Source organism: Narcine bancroftii, chromosome 12 (assembly GCF_036971445.1).
Source record: "Narcine bancroftii isolate sNarBan1 chromosome 12, sNarBan1.hap1, whole genome shotgun sequence".
NCBI lineage: Eukaryota > Metazoa > Chordata > Chondrichthyes > Torpediniformes > Narcinidae > Narcine > Narcine bancroftii.
Genome location: NC_091480.1, coordinates 22,235,276 through 22,259,265, shown reverse-complemented (window position 1 = coordinate 22,259,265; position 23,990 = coordinate 22,235,276). Strand labels below are relative to the sequence as shown.

Sequence of the window (23,990 nt, the reverse complement as noted above, 5' to 3'; positions counted from 1 at the left end):
GTTGAGCCATAGAATATGTTTGATTTTAATGAGCAACTTAAGACAGTCAGATGAATGAATGTTCATGGTCATGAAACTGAAATACCACAGCTGACCACTTGGACTGAATTTCTGGTGCCTACAGTATCTGTATTAGAATCAGGTTTTATGTCATGAACATGTGTCATGAAATGCGTTGCTTTGCAGCAGCAGAGTTCAGCATTACAGGTGCAAAAATTACTATAAATTACATTTAAAATTGTGACAGAGTATATAGAAATGTTTTTGGGAAATAAATTGGGAAAAGTTTGTTAGAGTAGGTCACATACAAACACTTTAAAACGGATCTTATTTAAAATAATGGAGCTCTGCCCCATGCTAGACATATCGGGGCCTCAGAGCTTTTGCAAGTGCTTTGAAGAGTGCTCAAGAGACTTCGCTAATGGATTGTTGTTTACGAAAAGGCAACAGATGAAAGATCTTGTTGGAGCCACAGATTGTCTGAAGCAGTTCTAAGAGGATCATGTGGTTTTGCAAGCAGAGAGATTCGAACAGGCTTTCTCTCAGAGAGAGAGGGAGAAAGAGAGAGAGAGACATACAGAGATCACTTCTACAGTGTTACAGCCAGCAGTAGCAGCTGGGACTGGAACAGGACACGCTGGCAAGCTTGTGGAAAACCCCATGTGTAAGATGTGTTGTAAGTGCTTGATTCAGCCTGTTCATGCAAGAGGAGAGGACTGGCTATCTAATGTTTTACTTGGAATAAGAGAAATAAAAAGGCACTCTGAGGTGACATGAAAGAGGTTATCATCTGGAGAACTGTGAAGGGAGAACGTTTCGTCAGCAAGACACTGAAGTGGCTGGGTGCCCATCGTACAACAAATCTCTCTCTGAAAACCAACAAGAACCTTCCTGAATGGTAACCATTTACCTTTCAAGCACCAAAGCCTAGTGAACTTTACAAATGTTAAATTCTGTGCACAGAATGAGAATTGCCTGCAACCAGTGAACTTGAAGGAATGAGAAGTGAGATGGACTGTGAGTCAAAGAACTTTTCTGAACTTACACACCAATTACATACACGTGCGCTTAGAATTAGAAGGGGGTTAAGTTAGGTTAGTTAAGTCAATAGTGATAAGTTAAAGGGTAATTCTGTTTTCATGTTTAAAGATAATTAAAAGCAACTTTTGTTTAAGTAACCATTTATCTTGGTGAATATCTATTACTGCTGGGTTTTAGGGTCCTCTGGGCTCATGACAATGGCGGTGTAACAGTGGTCAAGTATGTTGACCTCTACTTACACAGGCAATATGTTGGTGATAGTTTGCCAGAGACTTCTTCAGGCTGGCCCGGTTGAAGTCCCGTACCATGATTGGGAAGACATCAGGGTGTGGGTCTTATGACTGATAATTATAGTGCTCAGCCCCTCAGTGCCAGCCTGATGTTAGCCTAAACAGCCTTACTGTTTAGGATGGTATCAAGAATGGTATTCTTCTTGTGAGGGCTGAGTAGCCATTCCAGTTTGAGAAAAATGAAGGCTGAGCCTGATGTTAGCCTAAACAGCCTTACTGTATACATCAAGAATGGTATTCTTCTTGTGAGGGCTGAGTAGCCATTCCAGTTTGAGAAAAATGAAGGCTGCAGCAATGATTTTTAAATCCACAAAGATACCAGATCTCTGTTTCAGGCTTCACAGATCAGAACCAGATCTTTACGTTCCTGGTTATGTTTTGCCAAAGCAGGCCTCATATTTATGATTTATATAGCTTCTGGATAAATAATCTGTACCGTCTGCAGGACATGCATTCTTGAATGAATTTTGTAGAAGCTCTGTCCTGATAAAATGTTGTACATTTATGATTTATATATCTTCTGGATAAATAACCTGTACTGTCTGCAGGATGTGCATTCTTGAATTAATTTTGTGGAAGCTCTGTTCTGATAAGATTTTGTACATTACTATGCATAGCCAGAAGTCTTTATGCTTTAACATATTTTGTACCTGCTGAATGATGCAGAGGCAAAAATGGGGAATTGTCAGAACAAGCCCTGGATCATAGCAGTGAATCAGATTCTGATCCAATTTTCTCTTGTGGTATCCATTAATATAGCAGATTACAATGAAATTTCTGAACCAGAGCTTCTAATCTAGCAACTAGGCTATAACTTACTTCTAATTAATTCTAATTAATTCTATACAACCACCATAATACACCACTAACTAAAATTATTAATTTCTATTGTTTTGTTAGGAGCACATTTTCTGCTTTGACCTGTAACTCATCTCCTGCTACAAAGAAATCTGTCAGTTCCATAATGATGGTTTTTAATATTATCTGCGGTATCTTTAGACACAAGAAACATTACACAGAAATCACTTTTCTACCTACCAGCATAGCAAGATTGATCTACATCTATCCAAGCCCTAATTGTTATATAATCTTCCCTGTTATATCATAAAACACATTATAAAGATTACACAGCTCGTGTACTTCAAACTGGTTAGGTTAATGTATTGTGCATAGACAATTAATTAATTAAAAATTCAGTATAATACATTACAAGCTTACAGAATAGAAAAAGCAATCACAAGAACTAAACAGAGGTGTTATGAATGAGGTGAACGATCACAAAGTACTTGCATGGCAACTAAAAGTGGAGATTTTGAGAATGATTAATGTAATTAAGAATAATTCTAATGTTATTAGCTATAAATCTCAAGAAATGAATGAATCTTTTAAGAATTTTTATTCTGAACTATTTAAGTAGGAATCTTTAAAGGATGATAATAAAATAGATGGAAATTTATCTCAGATAAGTTTACAAAGATTGAGTATGGAAGAACAGACAGAATTGAGTGCCCACATCACACAGGTGAAGGTGAGGGAGGCAATGAGTTAATTACAAAGTAATAAATCTCCAGAAGATTTATAACAATTTTAAATTCCTATTTTTATGGAAATGCTAGATCAGGATTCAACAACTTGTACTCTCCCAGAATAATTTTCAACAGCAATAATTACTGTAATACCAAACAAAAATAGAGATCCTTTTAAAAACTACATCCTATAGACCTATTTCATTATTAAATGCAGATTATAAGATTGTTGACATAATTTTGGCAAATAGAATGACTAAATCATTACCTAAATTAATAATTATGGATCAGACAGGTTTTGTAAAAAAGGAAATCGGCTGACAATGTGGTTAGACTATTTAGCATTATACATTTAGCACCAAAAAAGAGACACAAGTGTTGCAGTGGTTCTAGATGTGGAAAAAGCCTTGGATAGATTGGAGTGGGACTTTTTGTTTAAAGTGTTGGATAAATTTGGATTTGGTCAGACCTTTATAAACTGGATTAAGGCATTTTATAAAGTAGTGACTGATGGAGAGATATGTGCTCCATTCCAACTCACGAGATCTAGTAGACAAGGATGTCCCCTATCTCCAGCTTTGTTTATATTACCTATAGAGCCATTTCCAAAGCCAATTAGAAGCAATTTGGAAATTAAGAAAGAGCATAAAATTAGTTTACTTGCAGATGATATTCTAACATATTTGACAGAACCCAACACTGACTTGCATTTTAAAATTACATTTTAAATTGGAATATGGAAAGGTTTCCAGTTATCAAGTAAATAGGGATAAAAGTGAAATTATGTCCCTTACAGAAGGGGATTACAGTCAATGATGAACACCCAATTTAAATGGGCAGTAAATGGGATAGCGATTTGTATAGATAATTTCAATCTTATATTATTTATCATTACTTAAAAAGGATGAAGATTTGAAAAAATGAATGATTTTACCAATAACATTAGTAGGAAGAGCTAACTGAGTTAAGATTAATATATTCCCAAGAACTTTACCTATATTATTACCTCAAAAATTTTTTAGGAATTAAATAAATATGTAATGAGATCCCTTTGGAAAGGCAAATTGTCAAGAGTCTCTATAGAAAGGTTGAGGTGGAAATATTAATATTTACTGTGCAGTATGTCTAAATTTACAATTTCCTAATTTCAAGAACTACTATCAAGCGGCCCAAATTAGGTCTCCTACTTATTTTGAAGGAGAAGAAAATCGGCATGGGTTAAAATTGAATTGGATAAAATAGTGTCTTTTATTACAAGCAGGAACTCCTAAACATGGAGTTCATAATTCTAGATGAAAGTGGGAGTTAGATTTGAATAGATTAAGATTTTTTTTACATCAGTTATACCTTACTCCACAAAAATTGAATAAAATTAAATCAAATCTATCAGATCAATGTTTTAGGTGTGGTGAGGAGGTGGGGACTTTCTTGCATTCAACTTGGTCATGTCCCAAACCCAAATGTTTGGGTGAATTTTTTTAGACCAGGTTGCAAATGTTGTATTTCCACAAAACCCAGATTTTTTTTTTGGGAAATATATAAAGGAACAAGACCCAAGTTAAAAATTATGAACATACCAATTGAAATTTGTTAGATTGCATTAGCGGTAGCAAGGAAATTGATGCATTAACCTGGAAACCAGATTCACATCTGGGTGTGGAAAGATGGAATGTAAAATTCAAAGTTGTATTCTCTTCGAGAAAATTACATACAATTTGAGAAATATTAATTTATTTATACCTAAACAAACTTTAGGTCTAAATACGTAGTGGTATTCTTCCTGTTTCTCGAGACCTGTGTTAATTTTCTCTAAATTAATTATATATAAATTCTGTTAGAAACCTGTATGTCAGAGACGATTCTCCAAGCAATCCTTGATTTTTTTTCCTTTTCTTTATATTACTATATTTTTCTTATATATTAATTTCTTTGGTGTGGGGGTTTGGAGGGAGGGTGTGGGGTGGAGGGATTATAATTATCATGTTGTGATTGCAATTTAAAAAAATTGTTATATATTAATCTTTTATTAACTACATGCATGGAATTTTTAAAAAAATATTAAAAAAAATATATTGTGTAAGTTGTCCTTCCTCCAGTGAAAAGGTACCAGCCACATTAGTCATGTAAATAATATCTTAGTCCTTTCATTCTAATCAAAACACAAGAAACAAAATGAATTTAACGCATTTTTTATTTGTTTTCAAGAGCAGGATTTCTTACAGTGCTATGACCAGTAAATTTATGTAACCTAATTGGTTTTAAAAAATAATTACACACAGAATCTATAAATTTTGTAAAACAAAAAAACCAAAACTTAATGAACTTAATATTTAAAAACATTTTATGCAATACACAGGTAAATGCATTTCTTAAATTAATGCAGGAGTCCGGAAATCAAGTGATGGTTCAAAAATAAGAAACATAGCTTCTATAACAACACAAATAAAATAATGCAACAAAGCAAGATACTACATTAATTGGAATCTTTATTATTGTGTTTAACTACTGTTGTAGTCAATTGATACTCTGAACATTTGATCTTAATTTCAAGCAATGGTTTTATTTCTCATAGAGCCTGATGTTCCATGAACAATGAATACTGGTTTTCAACAACAGATCAGAATTCAAACGGGACTGCTGCCCAGATACGACAGGTGCCACTACATAAATATATTAACATTTACTATACATCTAAAGTGCAATAATTGTTTAAAAGTCATACACTGATTGTCATTGGTGCCAAAATTTAAAAATTCTGTGAAACAGTGTAGGCATTTTTTTTTAAATAGTGAAACAGAATCATGGAATGAATTAAAAAAAAATTAAACAGATAGATTACTAAGGCTGAAAAAAAATCTGAAATGCATGTTGATTGACACATTGCAGAGGAACACTTTTCACAGTAGTTCTCGCAGTTTATAATGATCTGTATTCCCACCTGTAACTTGTATATTACACCATAACAATAATTATCAGGCATATAGCCTAAAAAAACTGATGAAATCTTTGCATTTATATATACAGTTGATTACTGATTGGCATATGGACAGAGCCACATATTGATTGAGTAATTCATGCACTGCAAAGCAAGAGAAAATGAAATGAAAATTTGCTTTTAGGAAGGAAAATTCAATCGAAACTTATGCTTATTTGGAGCAGTTGAAAAAAAATATGAATAGAAAATGTTCTGAATTTCCTAAAAGGTATTTTCCTGAATGAAAAGATAAACCAAGTAGATATAATTCAGTAAAGGATGTGGATATATGAAGACTCCTTTATATTGCAACTAAAAATAGGCACTTTGAAAACCAAAATGTCCAATCAAAACTACCTAGATTTTGTTTCCCACTGTTATAAACCCAACAATGATGAGAACACAAACTGTTCAGCAACTTTAAACCTGAATGCAGAAAAATCTGGATATAGAATTTCTGCCATTTCTCATGACATACAATAAAACCAAAATGCTCAAGAATTATTTTTTTTAAAAAGGCATCTACAATTAGAATCCACATACAATTGCAAATAAAATGAAGTGATTTTTCTTGGTAGCAGCAAATTACAGAGTGTAAAAGTAATCAAAAGGAATTAATGGAACAGATGAATCTTGCTGCACTGCACTTGCTCCATTAACTGATAGGTGGGTAACACTGTTGTATAATACATTCTGTATAGAATTAGAATTGCGTCAGTGATGGAGTGTCTCAGAGCATTTTGCAGTATGGCATCCCATCTCCTTGCTTGACATATAGGTGTCCAGAAGGAATACAAATATTCAGTGCAGGTGGTCTATTTTGAGGCTGAAATGTATGTATTTCAACAATATTATAAAATTATGCAGAATAAGCTTTAATATAGTCTTTTTCAGACTTTACCACTTCTTACAATGAGCTGTCAAAATTGGTATAGAATAATACAATATTTTTGTTTTCCCATTGTACAATGTAACAAAATTATATCAACTTGTAATAAAATTATAAACATTTAAAACTACAACCACTAGCAATAGGATACACACACATCAATAATTAAATTTAATCAGTTAAATCATAATTTAACATTTTTAAAAGAGCAGATGTTAATTTTATTAATACAATGCTCATCTTAAACTCCTTTAAGAGAGGACGTACATGCAAAATACAATATCTCATATATACCCTTTCATCAATAATTTTACAATTTCTTGGTGACAATTGTAAAAATTCAGTTTGTAATAAAATTTGTAAAAATGTAAAACTGATGAACCGTAGCAATTGCAGATGCTTCTACTATGCACTCAACATTCAACTTTCCACTGTTTGAGGGAAGGTCATCCAATATTTTTTTCTCTCTGTATTGCACAGTTTGTTTACATTTCTTTATTCGTTTACATGTGTACGTTGAGTACAGTCCTTTTTCACTACTAATAAGTGGTGATTCAACCTTGTCCGTAGGAAAAAGAATCTCAGGGTTGTATGTGATGCCATGTATATACTCAGACAATAACTCTGAAATCAATATCTGACTCATTTTCATTCTAAACAATGCTGAAGATTCTGACACAAGGTTACAAATTTGTTAAGATAACATTCAAAATGAGCAGGGCATTGCAATAAATTAAAAGAAAATATTCTGAGAACATACAAATTTAGAACAGGATTAGGCAACTCAGCTCCTCAAACCTGTTCTATTTAACAAGATCACAGTTGATCACATGAAAACAAGGAATTGATAGCAAAAACACTTTAAAAAAAAATTGGAGGACATTTGATGGAATTAATTAATAGCTATTTCCTGTTATTTGGTAAAATTTGATTGTTTTTTTAAAATATTTTATTTGGTTTTCATAGACTCAAAGCAATTCAAACAACCAATATCATCTGCTTCAACATACATATAATGTACAGAGTCTATATTTATTCCCCCCTATAACATATAATCATACAAATTATACAAATAATAATGGGGTTCACAATCTCCACAAAATCCTAAGAAAAAGGTAAAGAATAAAAAGAAAGAACTAAAATACAGAACTAAAAAAATGTGCCATGTCCAACTTCCTTAACTCCATTCTTTTCCCTGCTTGGACAGATTTTTATAGTGTCCATATTTCAAAGGGAGGGAAACTAGTCAATCTGCGTGCCCATGTATTTCAAATAGGCTTGCCACACTTTAATGAACATGTCATATTTCCTCCTTAAATTGTAAGTGATTTTATCTAAGGGAATTCTGCATTTCCATATTCCATCGTGTGGTATTTAACTGGGAGTCGGACTTCCATGTAAGTGCTATACACTACTTTCATAAACTGAATTTGATATTTGAACAGTTTAAAACTCACATCCCCAATATCTCCAAAAAGGTACAACTCCAGATCCTGAGGAAAATCCACTTTTGTAATTTTTATCAGAATGTCTCCCAGCTCCATCCAGAAGGATCTCACCTTTATACAAAACCAGGTGGAGTGGACAAAGGTTCCAATCTCCACACCACACCTAAAGCACATTCCTGAAATTTCTGGCTTTGATTTATGTAATTTTTGTGGTGTGAGGTACAGCTAGTGCAAGAGGTTGTATTGCACCAAGCTATATCTGGCATTAATGACCCCAGCCACACTATCCAGACAGAGGATTTGCCACCACTCTTCATTAATTGTTGTGCTCAAGTCTAACTCCCATCCCTCCCCCGACCTGTGTAAGCCCAGCTTCGGGCCCTCACTTTTGAATATGTAATACATTTACACACATTCCCCTGTCAAATAAGAATCCCCACATTACTACATCTAGGTAGGGTCACAGACGGTCCTAATTTTGCCCTTAAGAAAGATCTTATTTGCAGAAAGCAGAAGAATATTCTATTAGACAAACCATATTTGTTCCTCATATTTGCTCAAATGATTTGAGCTGCCTTCATTTGTAACAGTCCTCGATACACCTGATCCCTTTCTGGTACCAGGTGCCCAAGATCTTATTACCCAGAGTCAAGGGTATTAAATTGTTCTGGGTCAAAGGTGTTTTAGGAGCTATCCCCACCTTCCATCCAATACACTGATTTATTCTTTGCCATGTCTGAACTATAGTATGGGGGTCATCTGTTTTCTTTGAAATTAATTTAGTGTCCGATTTATATATAAATTCTCCCAGGAAGGTGGTTGGGGGTGGGCTCCCTCAAAGAGTGAGGCGATAAACCTTGCCTGGGATGCCCAATAATATTTTTTAAATCTGGTAATTTAACCCCCCCCCCCCCCAATTGTAATCCCATGTCAACCTTTCCATGGAGATTCTAGCCACCTTACCATTCCACAGGAACCTTTGGACACATTCGCCAAGCATCTTAAAGAAGCCTCGGATAATGAAATGGGTAACTATTGGAAAAGATAATGGAGCCTTGGCATCACATTCATTCTGACAGTTAACTCTGTCCAGCAGTGTTATGGGCAGAGTTCTCCATCTATCAAGGTTCTCCTCAATCTTCTGGAGCAAGGGGAGATAATTTTGTATAAGTAAATCTTTATCAATTTTTATCCCCAAATTCTTAATGCCTTCTTATGGCCATTTAAATTAACTTCCTTGTTGATATTGTCTAAAATCTCCATTCATCAAAGGGTAAATTTCACTTTTGTCTAAATTATCCTTATTCCCAGAGACCTTCCCATAATCCTCCAGTGTGGTCTTCAGCCTGGCCAATGAACCTTTGGGGTCTGTCAAATACACTATCATCAGCAAAAAGGTTGATTTTGAGCTCCACCTGGCCCACCCTGAACTCCCTTATGTTTGGATCCCACAAAATGGCTTCCGCCAGCAGCTCAATTGCCAGTATGAACAGTGCTGGAGACAATGGACAGCCCTGCCTACTGGACCTACTCAATGGAAACACTGCCCATTTCTAATAATTTTTGCTTGGGGTTTATGGTAAAGTGACTTCACCCAGTTAATAAATGTTTGACCCAATCCAAACTTCTCCAGTACCTTGAACAAAAAGTCCCACTCCAGTCTATTGAAGGCCTTCTCTGCATCCACAGATACGGCCACTCCTAGATCCACCAATGACTGTGCCAGTTGTACTATATTAAGCAATCTAGTTAGATTGTTTGCTGATTGCCTCCTTTCTACAAATCCAGATTGATCTGGATTTTTTAATTTCAGCAAATATTCTGCCAACCTATTAGCCAATGCTTTTGCAATGATTTTTCAATCTGTGTTTAATAACAAGATGGGTCTATAAGAGGCGGGGCTCAATGGGCCCCTGCCTTTTTTGGGAATCACTGTGAAGACTCCGGGAGGGTATGCATCTCTGCCACCTGATCCACCACCTTCATAAGAAGTGGCATAAGCAGATCTTTGAACTCTAAAATTTGGTATAGAAACCATCCGGTGATTTGCCAGCCTGCAAATAGCTCAGGGTCCATGTGATCTCCTCTTTAGAGAAAGGGGTACTCAGCCCCTCTCACTCTTCCTGATCCATATTTGATAGGTCCAATGAAAGCAAGTAATCATCTATTTTGGTAGGATCATCCCTTGATTCTGATTAATACAAATCCCTGTAAAACATTCCAAATGTATTATTTATTTCTTTTGATATCTCCAATGATCTGGCCCCTTAAGTAAGCCTTTAATACGTTTCATATTAGGAAATTATCCTCAGTAGAGGGGCATTTCATCTCAGAGAACAATTCTATCTGGGCCCTAACAAAGCTACAAAATTCTGGTTTTCCCAACAGCCACATATTCAGGTGCCATCTATACATCGAGGCCTGTTTATCTGGAATTTTAATTGATAAAGTCAAGGGAGAGTGGCAACAATAGCTGTGCTGTGTACTCGGTTTCCACCATCTTACCCTCCAATTGCGCTGATGCCAAAAATAAATCAATCCAGTGTAGAAATTATGTCTCAAGTAAAAGAAATAATCTCTTTCTGTTGGATTCAGCCTTCTCCAGACATCTATGAGATTCATCTGTCTTACATAAAGGCCAGGGTAGACTTATCCACCCTGGCCCTTGTTACTTTCCATGCCAAGTTGTCCATTACTGGATCCAGACAAAAATTGAAATCCCCTTCAATCAAGACATTCTTACACTCTACAGTTACTTTCTAGAATATACCTTGGATAAATTTTTGTCATTGAAATTCAGGGCATATATTTTCATGTGTCCAGGATTCAGAGTACATTTGACAATACATCATTACAAATCTCCCCGCTGAGTCTGCGACCACATCCTTGACCATCACTGGAACATTCCTCCCTATCAAAACGGCCACTCCCCTGGAATTGAAAGAGGACATTTCCAATTGACCCACCCAACCCCTCTAACTTTAAATGCTCTTGTTCTGTAAGGTAGGTCTGTCTGCATTTTTTTAAAAATAAGGTGTGTCAAGACTCTCTTTATCGTCCTGATTATCCCATTTACATTAAAATTCACGAATTTAATCAACTCATCCATTGCCCTTATACCCTTCCCCCTTCTTCTTGGTCCCCTGATGATTAGCCTCTGTCCTGATTCTCCTCTGTAGATCCTTGGTACAGGCGATTGTACTCCAGATAAAAACTAAGATAACAAAACTAAAACCCACATTCAAAAATGAAAATAAAACCTGCCAGTAAAAAAAAGCCCTTTCCTTTCCCCTCCCAAATTTACCTTAACCCACCCCAACACCAAAAACCAAGCTATTGGTGTCAATCCCCCCCCCCTATTTTGAGAAGTGCCCAATGCACCCATCCTCAACTTTTACTTCCATCCCTTTCTGTGAGCTATCCGTATCTCTTCTTAACATATACAATCCCCTTCAAACATTTACACTCCCATAGTCCTCACATTCCCAATATTTACAATCCATTCTTCCCCCGAGTCCCTCTTTCCCCTTTATTTACATTTAGTCTCACAGCCGTGGCAGGGATCTTACAAAGCCCATTGCTTCCTTTGGATCCTTAAAGAACCTGCTTTCCACTCCATCTTCAGCACTGTCAAGTGAAGGAGAGTAAACTCAATTCCATTTTGTTTCAAACTCTTTTTTACTAGGTCAAATTCCCTCCTGCGCTTCAACAACACTGCACTTATCTCTGGATTTAGAATAATACCTTCCTTCCATTCCCCTCCCACCACCACACCACTGCTGCCTGCGAAGTCCTTCCTCTCTTAATCCTGGATAGGGCGTGACTGTAGATGTGGCCCTGGGGGTCAAATTTGATTGTTGTTATTTTCTGAATTAATTTAAACTGTCAAATTTGGGACTAAAACTCAAGTCTCTCAACTGAAAAACACACACAGAAAAATAAATTGCTTTTAATTAAACAATGAAGGCCAAGATGAAAGCCACCAAATGAGCTCAAGTAAAACAAATAAAATACAAAAAACAAGGACATAATTCGTGTGGAAAGTGAAAATTGGCACAAAACTGCAAAGTGCAACATTACCCATTCTGAGAAACGAAAAGTATGTAAAGAAGCCCCTTCAATAAGAAATCAAATTGACAATTAACAAAAATAACATCATATTTAAAAAGGTACTGAATTTGTTGAAGTGTTTAATTGCTCACCTTTCAAATGATTTTCTTCAATAAAAAGTGATCACATTGCTCTGCTGTATTCTACACCACTTTTTGCTGAAATGCCAGGCCAAGGTAAAAAACTGCGAATAAGGTTCTGCGCCTGACGGTATATTCGCTGGGGAATGGAGCAAGGCCGCAGATTCACCAGAGATGAGCCAATGTGATGAATATAGTCAGTGAGAGGATGTCAAGGACTATAATAATAATATTTGCATAATTAGGTTAAAGACAGTAATATAAAATTGTAAAAGCATATTGAAACTTGCGCAGCATCACTCTACGGAACTGCAATGAAATCTAAAAATATTTGGAATGGTTAAAATATTGTACAGAGCATACAAGAGGATGAAAATATAAGAAAATTTGTTTGTTAATTTTCTGGAAATAAGTTTATAAAAGGGCCAAAGAGAAAGGATTACCACAAAAACATATAGGAAACCTAACTGCAAAGAGTTCAATGTAGCCAATAATCTAAAAGTAGACAAACTACTATTGAAAATTAGTGACACCAAATGAATTCCCCAACTAAAATTTATTTTTAGTGTTTAAAAAAGTATTTCTGTCTTCCATGCAATATTTGAAAAATGTGTACTTTCTTTCCCTTGATGTGAATGCCAACAAAAATAAAATTTAGTAATATTCCCAGTTTTTATTACCCTTTATGTTCCGGTAGTTGCTATCATTCTTTGGAAGTTAAACAGAGGATTCTCAAGAACATGTCTATTGAAAATAGCTTTTTAACATGAAAAGATCTGACAAGCCTGTTCTCCATCAAGTTTAAATGTTTTTCCTGCTCTGTGCTTTTTACTGGAGGCTGCACAGGTCACTTTTTACTTTAACTGAATAGGCATTAGACACATCTTAAAAGACTTGAAATAGTCTTAACAACTTCTAGTTAAAACCATCTTCTTCAAATTTTGACAATATTAAGCAATTGTATCTTGATTTCTCAGTGCAAATTCAGAGTCCTTCATTTTGAAGTTTAACCAAAATTTTCTGTTTTCTATAACTTGGTCCAAAATGTTTTCTTCTTAAATGCAAATTGGCTTGTAGTCATGAAACATGGAAAATTACTACTACACACTTGTACCTCAAATTGATACCCTTAAATTTATTATGCCTACATCTCCAAACTCTCCATGAGCAGATAAAGTTAGAAGTGCTAGTTAAAAATGAACTAATTTCACACCTGGTGACAAGGAAAGTGCATTCATTTCATGGTTCAACCAATACAAACTGTATTTTAAGAATAGTACAAACCAACAACACTACAATTCCTCACAATAATGGTCACAATTTATAATCAGGATGTCAAACTGGCTTCTTGGATTTTCACTTTAAAAAGGATTACTTCAGCTCTTGCACAAAATTGAACTCTCATTCTATTTTTATAAGCTGAACTCTGGACAAAAGAAAATATGGAGGTACGCAGCGGTCGATTAGCCTCAGTGGGAATAAAAGAATGGCCAATATTCCAGATCAGATTGCTTCCTCAAGACGTGCAAAGGGGTGATCGGCTACATAATAAGGGTAGGGTAGGAGGGGTTGGAGAGGGAATTGGTGAACCAGAGAGGGGTGAAAGATGATAATCAGAAAGAAAGACAGAGACAGTTGACTGGCAGATGCCAAACAAAGTTGGGGGGGGGGGGGGGGTGGGAGAGGAGAAGAAAGAGAGAGAGAGAGAGAAAGAGAAAAGGGGTGAGGTGAAGTCATACAGGGTGGAGATGGCAAGAGGGGGATAACATTCACCTCAAGGCTCGATTATCAACTTTCCAACTGCAATTTTCTGCAGAATATTAGAACTGCCCTAAAATTAATCTAATTCTCCTCCGTCGACGAAAGTAATCCCAATCATTCGTATTTTATCACATATAATTAATGATGTGAACACACTAAAAATATCTATTATACTGATTGAAATAGTTTAAATCACAGAAAAAACAGATATACATTTCAAATGGAAAGTTGTGAAGTTTTAATGAGTACCACTGCAGTAGTTTCCAACAAAATACTCTTATCACTCAGCTAAATGACCTGCTTTAAATAGTACAAATGTAATGTTGAACATCTGAATAGAAAAGTTAGATTGTTATCCATGAATATATTTCCAGATATATTTTTCCATAGCTATATAGTCTAATTCAGGATTTTATGCTATTCCGATTGTAAGGTAAAACATCATGAGATGGGAATGTGTAGGGAGTTACCCTGTACAGGGCAGTAACAAGAAGGGGAGGTGTCCTTGTACTCCTGTTAGGTAAAACATCATGAGATGGGAATGTACAGGGCTGTAACAAGATGTAAATGCATCCTTGTACTTACAAGATAAGAGAGACATTGATGGATTGAGAGGCAGGAAGCTAGCAGGGAAAGGATAGCAACAGTTTTAGTCATTGGACAAGTAATGATATGATGATGTTCTAAGCATGTATCCAAGGGTATAAAAAATCACCATTTTGCTGATAACGGCAGAATGCATTCTCCGACTAACTTTGTTAGTCGCAAGTGTTACAATCCGGTAATAAAGAACAAAGAACCCTGATTTCGACTCAGTCTGGTGTTTGTCTCACTCATTCATGAACAAAGCAGACCTAACACGATGGATCTTTATTTTAATTGATTGTTAAATTTTCAATTATTTAACTGAAAATTAACCAAACTAACTTAAATGCATACCTATGTAAATATACACAAATAATGGGCCCAAGCCAAAGAATAGTACTTCCCATTATGGTGCTAATTACACAAAAGTAGATCCTTCAACACCAATACAGAACCAATAATTCCAATTCCTTCAATTAGGAACCGAGCAATTCAGAAAAAAGAGCTGCACAATTGTTGGTAGGTAACAAAAAATGTCATTAGGATTTACTATTAAAATACCAAGCCTGCTCGAATTCCAGATGTATTCATAAACTTGGAAATAAAACCAATTATATTTCAGGAAATTCTTTCAAGCAAAAAAAGGGCATTTTCTTAACAATTGGGTTTTAATGTATTTTGATTTGTTTTGAAATTTTTAAAAATCATAAGTTAATAACATTAATATTGTTAACATCAAGAAAATATAAAAATGGAAATTAAGCTCCTAATTTCAAAAAAGTCTTGCATCAAAGGATTTTCTGTGGAATTCTAATGTTTAAAAACTTAAGGTGTACATTTCTTTCTTTCTTTGGCTTGGCTTCGCGGACGAAGATTTATGGAGGGGGTAAATGTCCACGTCAGCTGCAGGCTCATTTGTGGCTGAAAAGTCTGATGCGGGACAGGCAGACATACACACACAGTAAAACCCCCGGTATCCGGCATCTATGGGGATTGGTAGATGACGGATAAGTGAATTTTCCAGTTGCTTGAGATTTTGTCTTGCATGGATTGGCAAACTAACCGCAAGGCATGCCAATTTTAAACCTCAATTTTTTTTTTCCACAAATTTTTTGCTGGTTGCTTGAATTCCAGATTAACGGAGGTTTTACTGTTTTATCAAACAATTGCAAATCAATGCAAAATAAAATATACCTTTGGAAGGAGTTAAACAATAAGTAAAATAGTTTTTTTTGAAAAGGATATAAGATTGTCCAAGGAGGATGTCCTCCGTTGATATAAAGAACATAAGTGAAGCCATCCTTTAAAACACCACGTATAGAGTAATAATAGGGCAGATAATGATGTTGCTTAAAGTCCCTATTTTCATAGAAGTGAATAGCAGTACTATTAGTAGTAAGGACATGCAAATAGATTGCTTTGCAATGGTCTTGAGCAGTGGTTGATATGTGATCCTTCAGACTTTCAAGTAATAATGAACCTTTAAAATAAAAAAGTACAAAAAATTAAAATGTCATTATTTTAATATTTATAAATTAAAATCTTATTTAAAAAGCAATGAAAATCTCAGGAATGTTCTCACACTACCAAAAATAAAATAATTTCAATCAAAAGCAAGATGCCTGAACTGTTGAAGAATTGCAATCCAGCAAATATTTCCTTCCACAGAAGCCCACCAAATTGCTTAATAACAGTTATTGTGCTGGTCCACATGTTAGTGAACTGGTTGTTTCATCTGCACTGATTCCTTAATACTGGCCAAATCCAGTGGAAGTACTGGGTGGTCACTGAATGTATTTGGATAACTCACAGTAGATAATACTCCTATACACAAATTGGATGAGCTTGGACAGCTCCAACTGCAAGTGTGGAGCATAATTTCAGACAATCCTCTACCAAACCATTCTTTGGAGCTCAATGTTACAAACCAAAATGATCTTTGATGCTTTTCACTCATGAAAAAGCATTAAACATTTTACAATTGAAGTACGACAGATGTGAATTTCAATAGATGTTCTCCCATTTATCCACTGTAACATGAGAGAAAAGCCATACACACCCTAAAACAAAAGGTTCATTTTCTGGAAAATTTAACCCTTTACCTAAATAACAAGAAAAATATACCAGTTAAGATCTTATCACTATCACTTATTTGGACCCAGGGCTATTTAAATATGCATGGTTGACTTGACAACTGTCACAATACTCTATGAGTTACCTCAAACTGTACAAAATATAAAATGGAATGCATTAAAGTACTTTATTTGCCATTTTAGTATATGGTATAAAATACTAAAACACATTCCCAAGCAAGCCTTTAAAATATACACTTTTTCTCAAACAAACTTGCAGCTGTGTTAGATTATACACTCAACTTTTCATATGATTATAAAAGTAAATTTAAATATCATAACCAGTACCAACCTACATTACTAGATAACAAAAAAAAATACCGTTTTGCACAAGATGGATAGAAAAGTCACAAAATTTCCATAAACTGCAATAATTTGTAGAAGTTAAGAGAAAAGGCCAGAGACCCTGTAAATGGTTGAAAAGATAAAGACTAGTGTCAACACAGGTGGGAGTACTGTTTTTTTCCCAAAATGGATAGTCAGGCAATCCTGCCCATAAGCAACATAAACCTGGCAATTTTAGCATTGCCACAATTTAAGTAAAAAGGCACTTATCTTGATCACCATTACTTAGCCAATTGGAGGTATTTCACTGGTTGCAGTCAATCAATTAAAACTTGTATTAAGGGCCAATATGCTTCAATACTATCAGCCACTTCAGGAAAAAAAAACAAGTCGCGTTTGAAATAGTCAATGATCTCTACACTGTAACTTGTCATTCAAACTGGGACTGATGGCTGTAAAAAGACCTCATTTCTATGTCATCATTTTTCTTTGTTAAGCTATAAAAGTTCAAAGCATAGGAAGAATAACTGGTAATGTGTGTAAAATTCTATTAAGATGAATGCCTTATTTTATGAGTTAATCAATTTTGAAGGAGAAAATAAAATCAAAATAAATAAAGAAATTCAAATATTGGATTACTTGCAAGAAAAGGTATGGAGCAACCATCCATATCCTGTTACTTCATGATAACAGTGCAAAGCCAATTTTATTTTTGCCATTTATTCCAAAATGACCATTCTTTTCAATTAAAGTTATCAGGCACATTGAATGCAGAACATGTTCAGAACTAGTACTGTTCCTGTTTTTAAAAAAATCGTTAGCATGAATAGCCAGCAGATTGTTATTTTGGTTGAAAAACCACCCTTACACTCACTACCTGCTGTTACGGGTTATATTATATAAATGTTTTTAAAAGAGATAGATTGTGGGAATTTAGTGTAGGTCACTTCACAAACAGATACTTACACTTCACATCTCATTTAAAATGCAAGAGCTTTGCTGAAGCCAGACATTCAGGCACTAGTGGTTTTGCAAAAGACAATGGAACTGCTTTGGAAGGAACTTCAGAAGTAGGTGTAAATGGAACAAAGTCCAGGCTCAAGTGCTGATAAGAACTTTCAAGGATTGGATTTGGAACTTTGGGAGGGGTTCTGGTTTTTACAAGCAGAGAAAGAGAGAAGTCAGTTCTACAGCAGCTTTTGAGTTGCATATGGCAAGCTGGCAGGCTTGTTGAAAACCCCATTTGGAAGACGGGTTGTGAGTTCTAAGCTTGTTCAAAACCCTTGTAGTCCTTACAAGAGGAAATAGCCGGCTAGAGTGTTTCTCCTGAAATAAGGGAAACAAGAGGAACTCGGTGGTGACCTGGAAGAAGAAGTTATCATTTGGAAAACCCATGATGGGGAAAGTTTCTTCGGCAAGACAACAAAGTGGCTGATCAGAGGAAATCAGTTTGTGTGTGTCCAATGAGCAACAAATATCTCTCTGAAACCAACAAGAACCTTCTCGAGCAGTAACCGTTTACCTTTAAGCACCAGAGCCTCGTGAAAATTCATAAATGTTAAATTCTGTGCACAATATGAGAATTGCCTGATACTGGTGAACTTGGAGGTGAGAAGTGAATGATTGGACTATTAAAGCAAAGAACTTTCCTGAACATATACACATTACATACACATGCGCTTAAAATTAGAAGGGGGGGTTAAGTTAAGTTAATAGTAATAAGTTAAAGTTTGATCCTGTTTTTATGTTTAAAGAAAATTAAAAGCAACTTTAGTTGAAGTAACCATATGTCTTGGTGAATTTCTATTGTTGCTGGGTTTTGGGGTCCTCTGGACTTGTAACACTGCTAAAACCTTGGAAGAAATGAGAACTGGTCATATTAGAGCTGTAGAGGAACATTGTGGATGATCAGGTGATTCAATGTAGTTTCTAAAATCCAGGGGGAAGATAACACTAATAATGCAGCAGCCTTACCTCTGCCAGAATGTTCTACTGTAATGTGGGTACATTAAAAATATTGGGCAACAGAATAAGAGATGCTGGTTGCATTACTCTCATCATATTTTCACTTACTTCAGTTCCATGAATCAATCTATAATCAAATTAAACTCTGTTAGAATATCATTCACAAAACTAAATATAATTCTAGTGAATGGGATATCAAGTCAGCTATGATTTCCAATTACAGTCAAATTATCAAGATAGTTTAATGGCACATCCTTTTGGCTTCATTGAAAGGAAATATTTTTAGATGACATGAAACAATTACATTTAATGATTTTTGTTAAAATAATTTCTCAGGATAGATTCAAACAAAAAAAAGTAATTTTTCGTATTTTTTTCTTGTCCATCATAAACGTTGATGTCAACCAGATAACAATCCCAAAGGTACTTATGTAAAAACCATCGTAAAAGTAGTGACCTTAACCCTCATATCCAATATTTTCTGAGAAATGTTATCCTAGAAATAAAATGGCAACCAGTGTAATACACTTACCTATTCCATGTTTTCGGAATTCTTTTACAACTCCTAGACTCAAAATATAAGCAACTTGTGTTTCTATAGGAAAACCAGAGGCCAGAATATCTCCATCCTGTAAGCAATAATAAGAAGATGGAAATTACTGATCAAGATTGGGCAGCATGGATAGTGTAACACTTTTACAGTGCCAGCGACCCTGGTTCAAATCTAGCGCTGTTGTTAAGGAGTTTTTATGTTCTCCCAATGTCTACGTGGGTTTCCTCCAGGTGCTCTGGTTTCCTCCCACCTTTCAAAACGTATGGGGGTTGTAGGTTAATTGGGGTATTTGGGTGGTACGGACTCGTGGGCCAGAAAAGCCTGTTAGCCAAATTTTTTTCAAAATTTGAAAAAAAAAATTCTGTTTAGTGTCTTCAATGGCACAGGGAGGTTTGCTCAGAAACCAAATGGAAAATGTCGGATACTAAATGTCATGTGTATTTCAGAATATTGTTCTCTATTTTAAACCTTTATTAGCATATTCACTGCACATAATACCTCAATTCAAATTTGATGCTGATTTCAATTTGGCTGGATTAAAGGGTCTTTGTTCTCTTTTTGCTGCATTATTTAAATCACACCTCTCACACCTTTAATAAAAAAATACCTCAAATTTGTTTGTCACAATCATCAAAAGTTTAGTTAAAAAATTTCATGAAGAATTTCTTACTGATAAGCTTCAGTCAAGTATCACATTATGCACAGTGAAACATTATCATATATATCTACAGGATTAAATTGCTTCAGTTATTACTTTGATGAAATCTCAGGAGAAATTTAACATCTGAAGTAGAATGTAGAATAGGGGCCCAGAGAATACATTGCAAAAACATACCTCTTTGTGCACCTTTGTTCTACTTTTTATTTCAGCCACAATCATTCCCACAATGCCACTTTTGTATGTGGCTGCTAGGGAAAAGAATTTCTTGTTGGAAGTGATGTCTCGGTACCATGAATCTGGATACCTATTAAAGTAAAAGAAAATGTAAATTCTCTTTCTTCAAGTTCTATCAAAATGATTTTCTCAACTAATTATGGAACTGTACATAAAAGATGTGATTCTGCAGAGTTAAATCTCTCAATTTTTACCATTTCCCAAACCACTCAAATTTCAGTTACACCCAGTTTAATTTATTAAGAGATTTTACACAACAGTTTATTCTGAGGCAAGGCTAAACATTAATTTTCTTCAGTTAGATGATAATTAGCAAAGATCATTGATCAGAACAGTAGGGGATATCATCTGTAGCAGTACTCACTCTATTGGGAACCAGTCTCCACAGAGTTGCTTCACTGTATCTATGTCATCATGACAGAGTAAGCGAAGTTGTATTTCACTAAGTACAATGGATGACACGATGTCTGTCATTCACAGCTGAAATGAAATGCAAACTCACCATTACTCAAATGTGATTCTTGTGTGATGCATTCAAATTAACCTTATTTTAGAGGAAAATTACAACGGTGAATTCAATCAAATTTTACTATATCAATATTCAAAATGTAGCTAGTGAAATCAAAACCTTCCACTTCAAAAAAAACCCAAGGTGCAGTTGCCATACTTTCCTGAATGATTTAGTTGCATACTAACACCAAAGCTAGTTTTAACAAAGACTCAATTTGGACTATGTATTCACTCTAGTTGTACCATCGTCACTGTATATACTCTTCCACACAAGGCTAATTCTGGATAGGAAGAGAAAAATGGCTCTTAAAAAGTCTCTATAAAGTTTTAAAAAAATGTAAAATTATATTTTTTGGCCAACAGAGAAAAACAGTAAATAAATAAATAATTGGAACGTCATGAAAATAAACTATTTTTACCCATTGCCTATGATAAACATACCAATTAAATTATCAGTTTTCTCCATGCAATAATATACTAATAATATATGGAAACATCTCTGTTACTTTAGATTAAAGAGATCTGCAGAATAATGGTTAAGCCACTGGACCTGCAATCCAGATCTGCAGCCAAATCACAACATCCTGGAGAAATAGAAATCTGCAGATTCTGCAAACTGAAGGAAAAACCAAAATGCTGGAAGAACTCAGTGCATTAAGATCACAAGACAAAGGAACAGAACCAGGCCACTAGGCCCATCGAGTCTGTTCCGTAAATCTACACTAAGCAACTCCACACTAGTTCAAATTTCTGGCCTTTTCCCCATATCCCTTGATGCCCTCACTAATGAGATACTTGTCTATTTCTTGTTTAAATACTTCCACTGCTGTATGCGGCAGCGAGTTCCACAGATCCACGACCCAAGCACCATCAATGGGATCAAGATCAAGATCAATCCTGATGAAAGGTTCTGACCTGAAACCTCAGCAATTCTTTTCCTTCCACTGATGATATCTGACCTGTTGAGTTCCTCCAGCAGTTTGTTTTTTTTTCCTCCACAGTAACCTGTACTGGTTCAACTACATTGACACTGCAGCCAACAAAGCACGACAATTCCTTATTTCTCAGAAGCTTAAAGGAAATTCGGCAGGCGTCACAGAAATGACCTTATTCTGATACATCACAGTTATGGAAACTGCACTGCCCAAGACCACAAGAAATTGTTGAGAGTTGTGAATGCTGACTCAGGCCATCCCATTAACCAACCTCCTTTCCATTAACTCTATCTTATCCTCTCATTGTCTCAAGAAAGCAGACGATATGTTAAGGGACATCACACTCTCTTCTTCCCCCCCCCGTCCATTATGCAGAAGTTATACTAATTTGAAAGGACGGACAGCTTCCTTCCTGTATCTGACTTTTGAACAGACCTCCTGTCATTAAAAGATTATGCCTGGCACTGTTCAACTACATTTCTCTTTACTGGTGTACCCTGCACTTTGGTTTTACTATACAATATACCCTTCAACTATTTCATTATAAAGCTGCACCCTGCACTTTTGTTTTTATTTTTGCACTACTGTATAGATTTTCAATGCAAGCCAACCCATACGACATAACATGCAAAATAATGACTTTCCATTGTATTTTGGTGCACATGACAACACACAAATAATTTGAACACTTAAATCTCATCAGAAGTTTGAAAATCTCAATTCATCTTATTTAAATTAAAAAAATATTCCATTCATAATTATGAAAGAGGTTTTATTTAGGAATAGAACCAAATATCTGTACCCGGAACCCAATAAAACATTATGATCAACACTTACTCCCATTTAAGTTCTGCAGAAACAACAATTTTGCTTCTTTTTAAGTGCTGGTCCATCCACCGCTCATTCTGGTTTAGTTTGTGCCCAATCAACATGAGCAACTTTTAATTTGTGCCAATGGTCACTTATTCACATTCTGGAATGGTAACTTTGAAGGAAGCAAGATTACTATGGGCAGGCAAAGACCCTTCCTCTGCACAAAATGAAGTCACGGTACATAGTAACAGCAGAGGAAATAACATTTGGCTTGATCAGAGGAACAATCTTAAACATGACAACTACAATGCAAGATATTACCATGAAGCTAGTCAGGAAATGGGAATTTTTTTTTACTGGAAATGACACTTGATCAAGATGGAGACTGAAAAAGTGTCAATTTGCAAACACCCAATTAGAGGTTTTATTGAATTTCAAACTAGGAAGAGAAAACAAACTATTTGTTAAGGGGTGTGTGTGTAATATACATTCACACATATTTCTATACATACTGTATACATGCGTCATTTTATATTTGATGTAAAATATATGATGTGAACTGATCATTCGGACTTAATGCAACGCAATTTCACCAGCCCATTCTCTTGATTGGGTTGCAACATAGAAACAAAGAGCCTCGCTCGTTTCTCCTGTTCGTTACACCAAGCGGAGCAGTTTTACATTTAGAAACGCCATCGAACTACTCAGCAGCCCCCACCAAAGACCAAATCGCACTCTGTAACCCGAATCCACCAGAAACAATTGCTTTTTGATGTTTCAGTCCAACGCAAATCTCCCGCCCTCCACACTCCGATTGGTGCTCGCTCCCCACTTGTCACCCCAGCTGAATAGGTCCCATTCCTCACTGGCTGTTCCGCACGTCAATCACGACCGAGCGCCCCTCCCACTCCGCCCTCCCGCATGCGCACGGCCGCAGTGTTCGGCCCGCCGGCTGCCGTTCCCTGGAAAGCCCGGTGCTGGTGTTCATTCGACCCCGGCTCAGTGAGGTCCTGCTCGCTGCGTACATGCCAGGCTCTTACCTCGCTTCCGCGACGAACGTGCGAGGAAAAAGGCCGAACTGCGCGCCGTGCAGACAGGTGAAGGCGGGACGGATCAGTGAGGGAGTGCAGTCATTCTCATTTCCACCCAACAAGTCGATCACCAATGCACTCAGCCGACTCACGGCTACCGACCCGAC

The 23,990-nt window shown here is 35.8% G+C and overlaps 1 protein-coding gene and 1 long non-coding RNA gene across 7 annotated transcripts in view; one reads left to right on the top strand and one right to left on the bottom strand.

The window, feature by feature from the left end:
• Positions 1–5,576, top strand: part of LOC138746875 (uncharacterized) — a 16,504-nt gene extending 10,928 nt beyond the window's left edge. The window contains exon 2 of the long non-coding RNA XR_011347166.1: positions 5,430–5,576. This is a non-coding gene — a long non-coding RNA (uncharacterized lncRNA). The remainder of the gene's footprint in view (positions 1–5,429) is intronic.
• On the bottom strand, positions 5,049–23,990 carry naa60 (N-alpha-acetyltransferase 60, NatF catalytic subunit). 6 transcript variants are annotated; one of them, XR_011347164.1, is made up of 8 exons: positions 23,833–23,990; positions 20,899–21,014; positions 20,475–20,604; positions 19,619–19,715; positions 15,950–16,184; positions 12,371–12,558; positions 11,706–11,795; positions 5,049–10,376 (listed from the first exon to the last, which is right to left on the bottom strand). XR_011347164.1 is itself a non-coding variant. In XM_069905451.1 (8 exons), the coding sequence occupies exons 3-7, from the start codon at positions 21,006–21,008 to the stop codon at positions 12,402–12,404; spliced, it is 729 nt and encodes a 242-aa protein (XP_069761552.1). In that variant the 5' UTR covers positions 21,009–21,014; positions 22,817–22,964; positions 23,833–23,990; the 3' UTR covers positions 5,060–6,657; positions 12,371–12,401. The 6 variants fall into 6 exon arrangements, 4 of the variants coding, with proteins under 4 accessions (XP_069761552.1, XP_069761550.1, XP_069761554.1 ...); XR_011347165.1 differs by having other exon boundaries at positions 5,060–5,936; XM_069905451.1 differs by lacking the exon at positions 11,706–11,795 and adding an exon at positions 22,817–22,964 and having other exon boundaries at positions 5,060–6,657.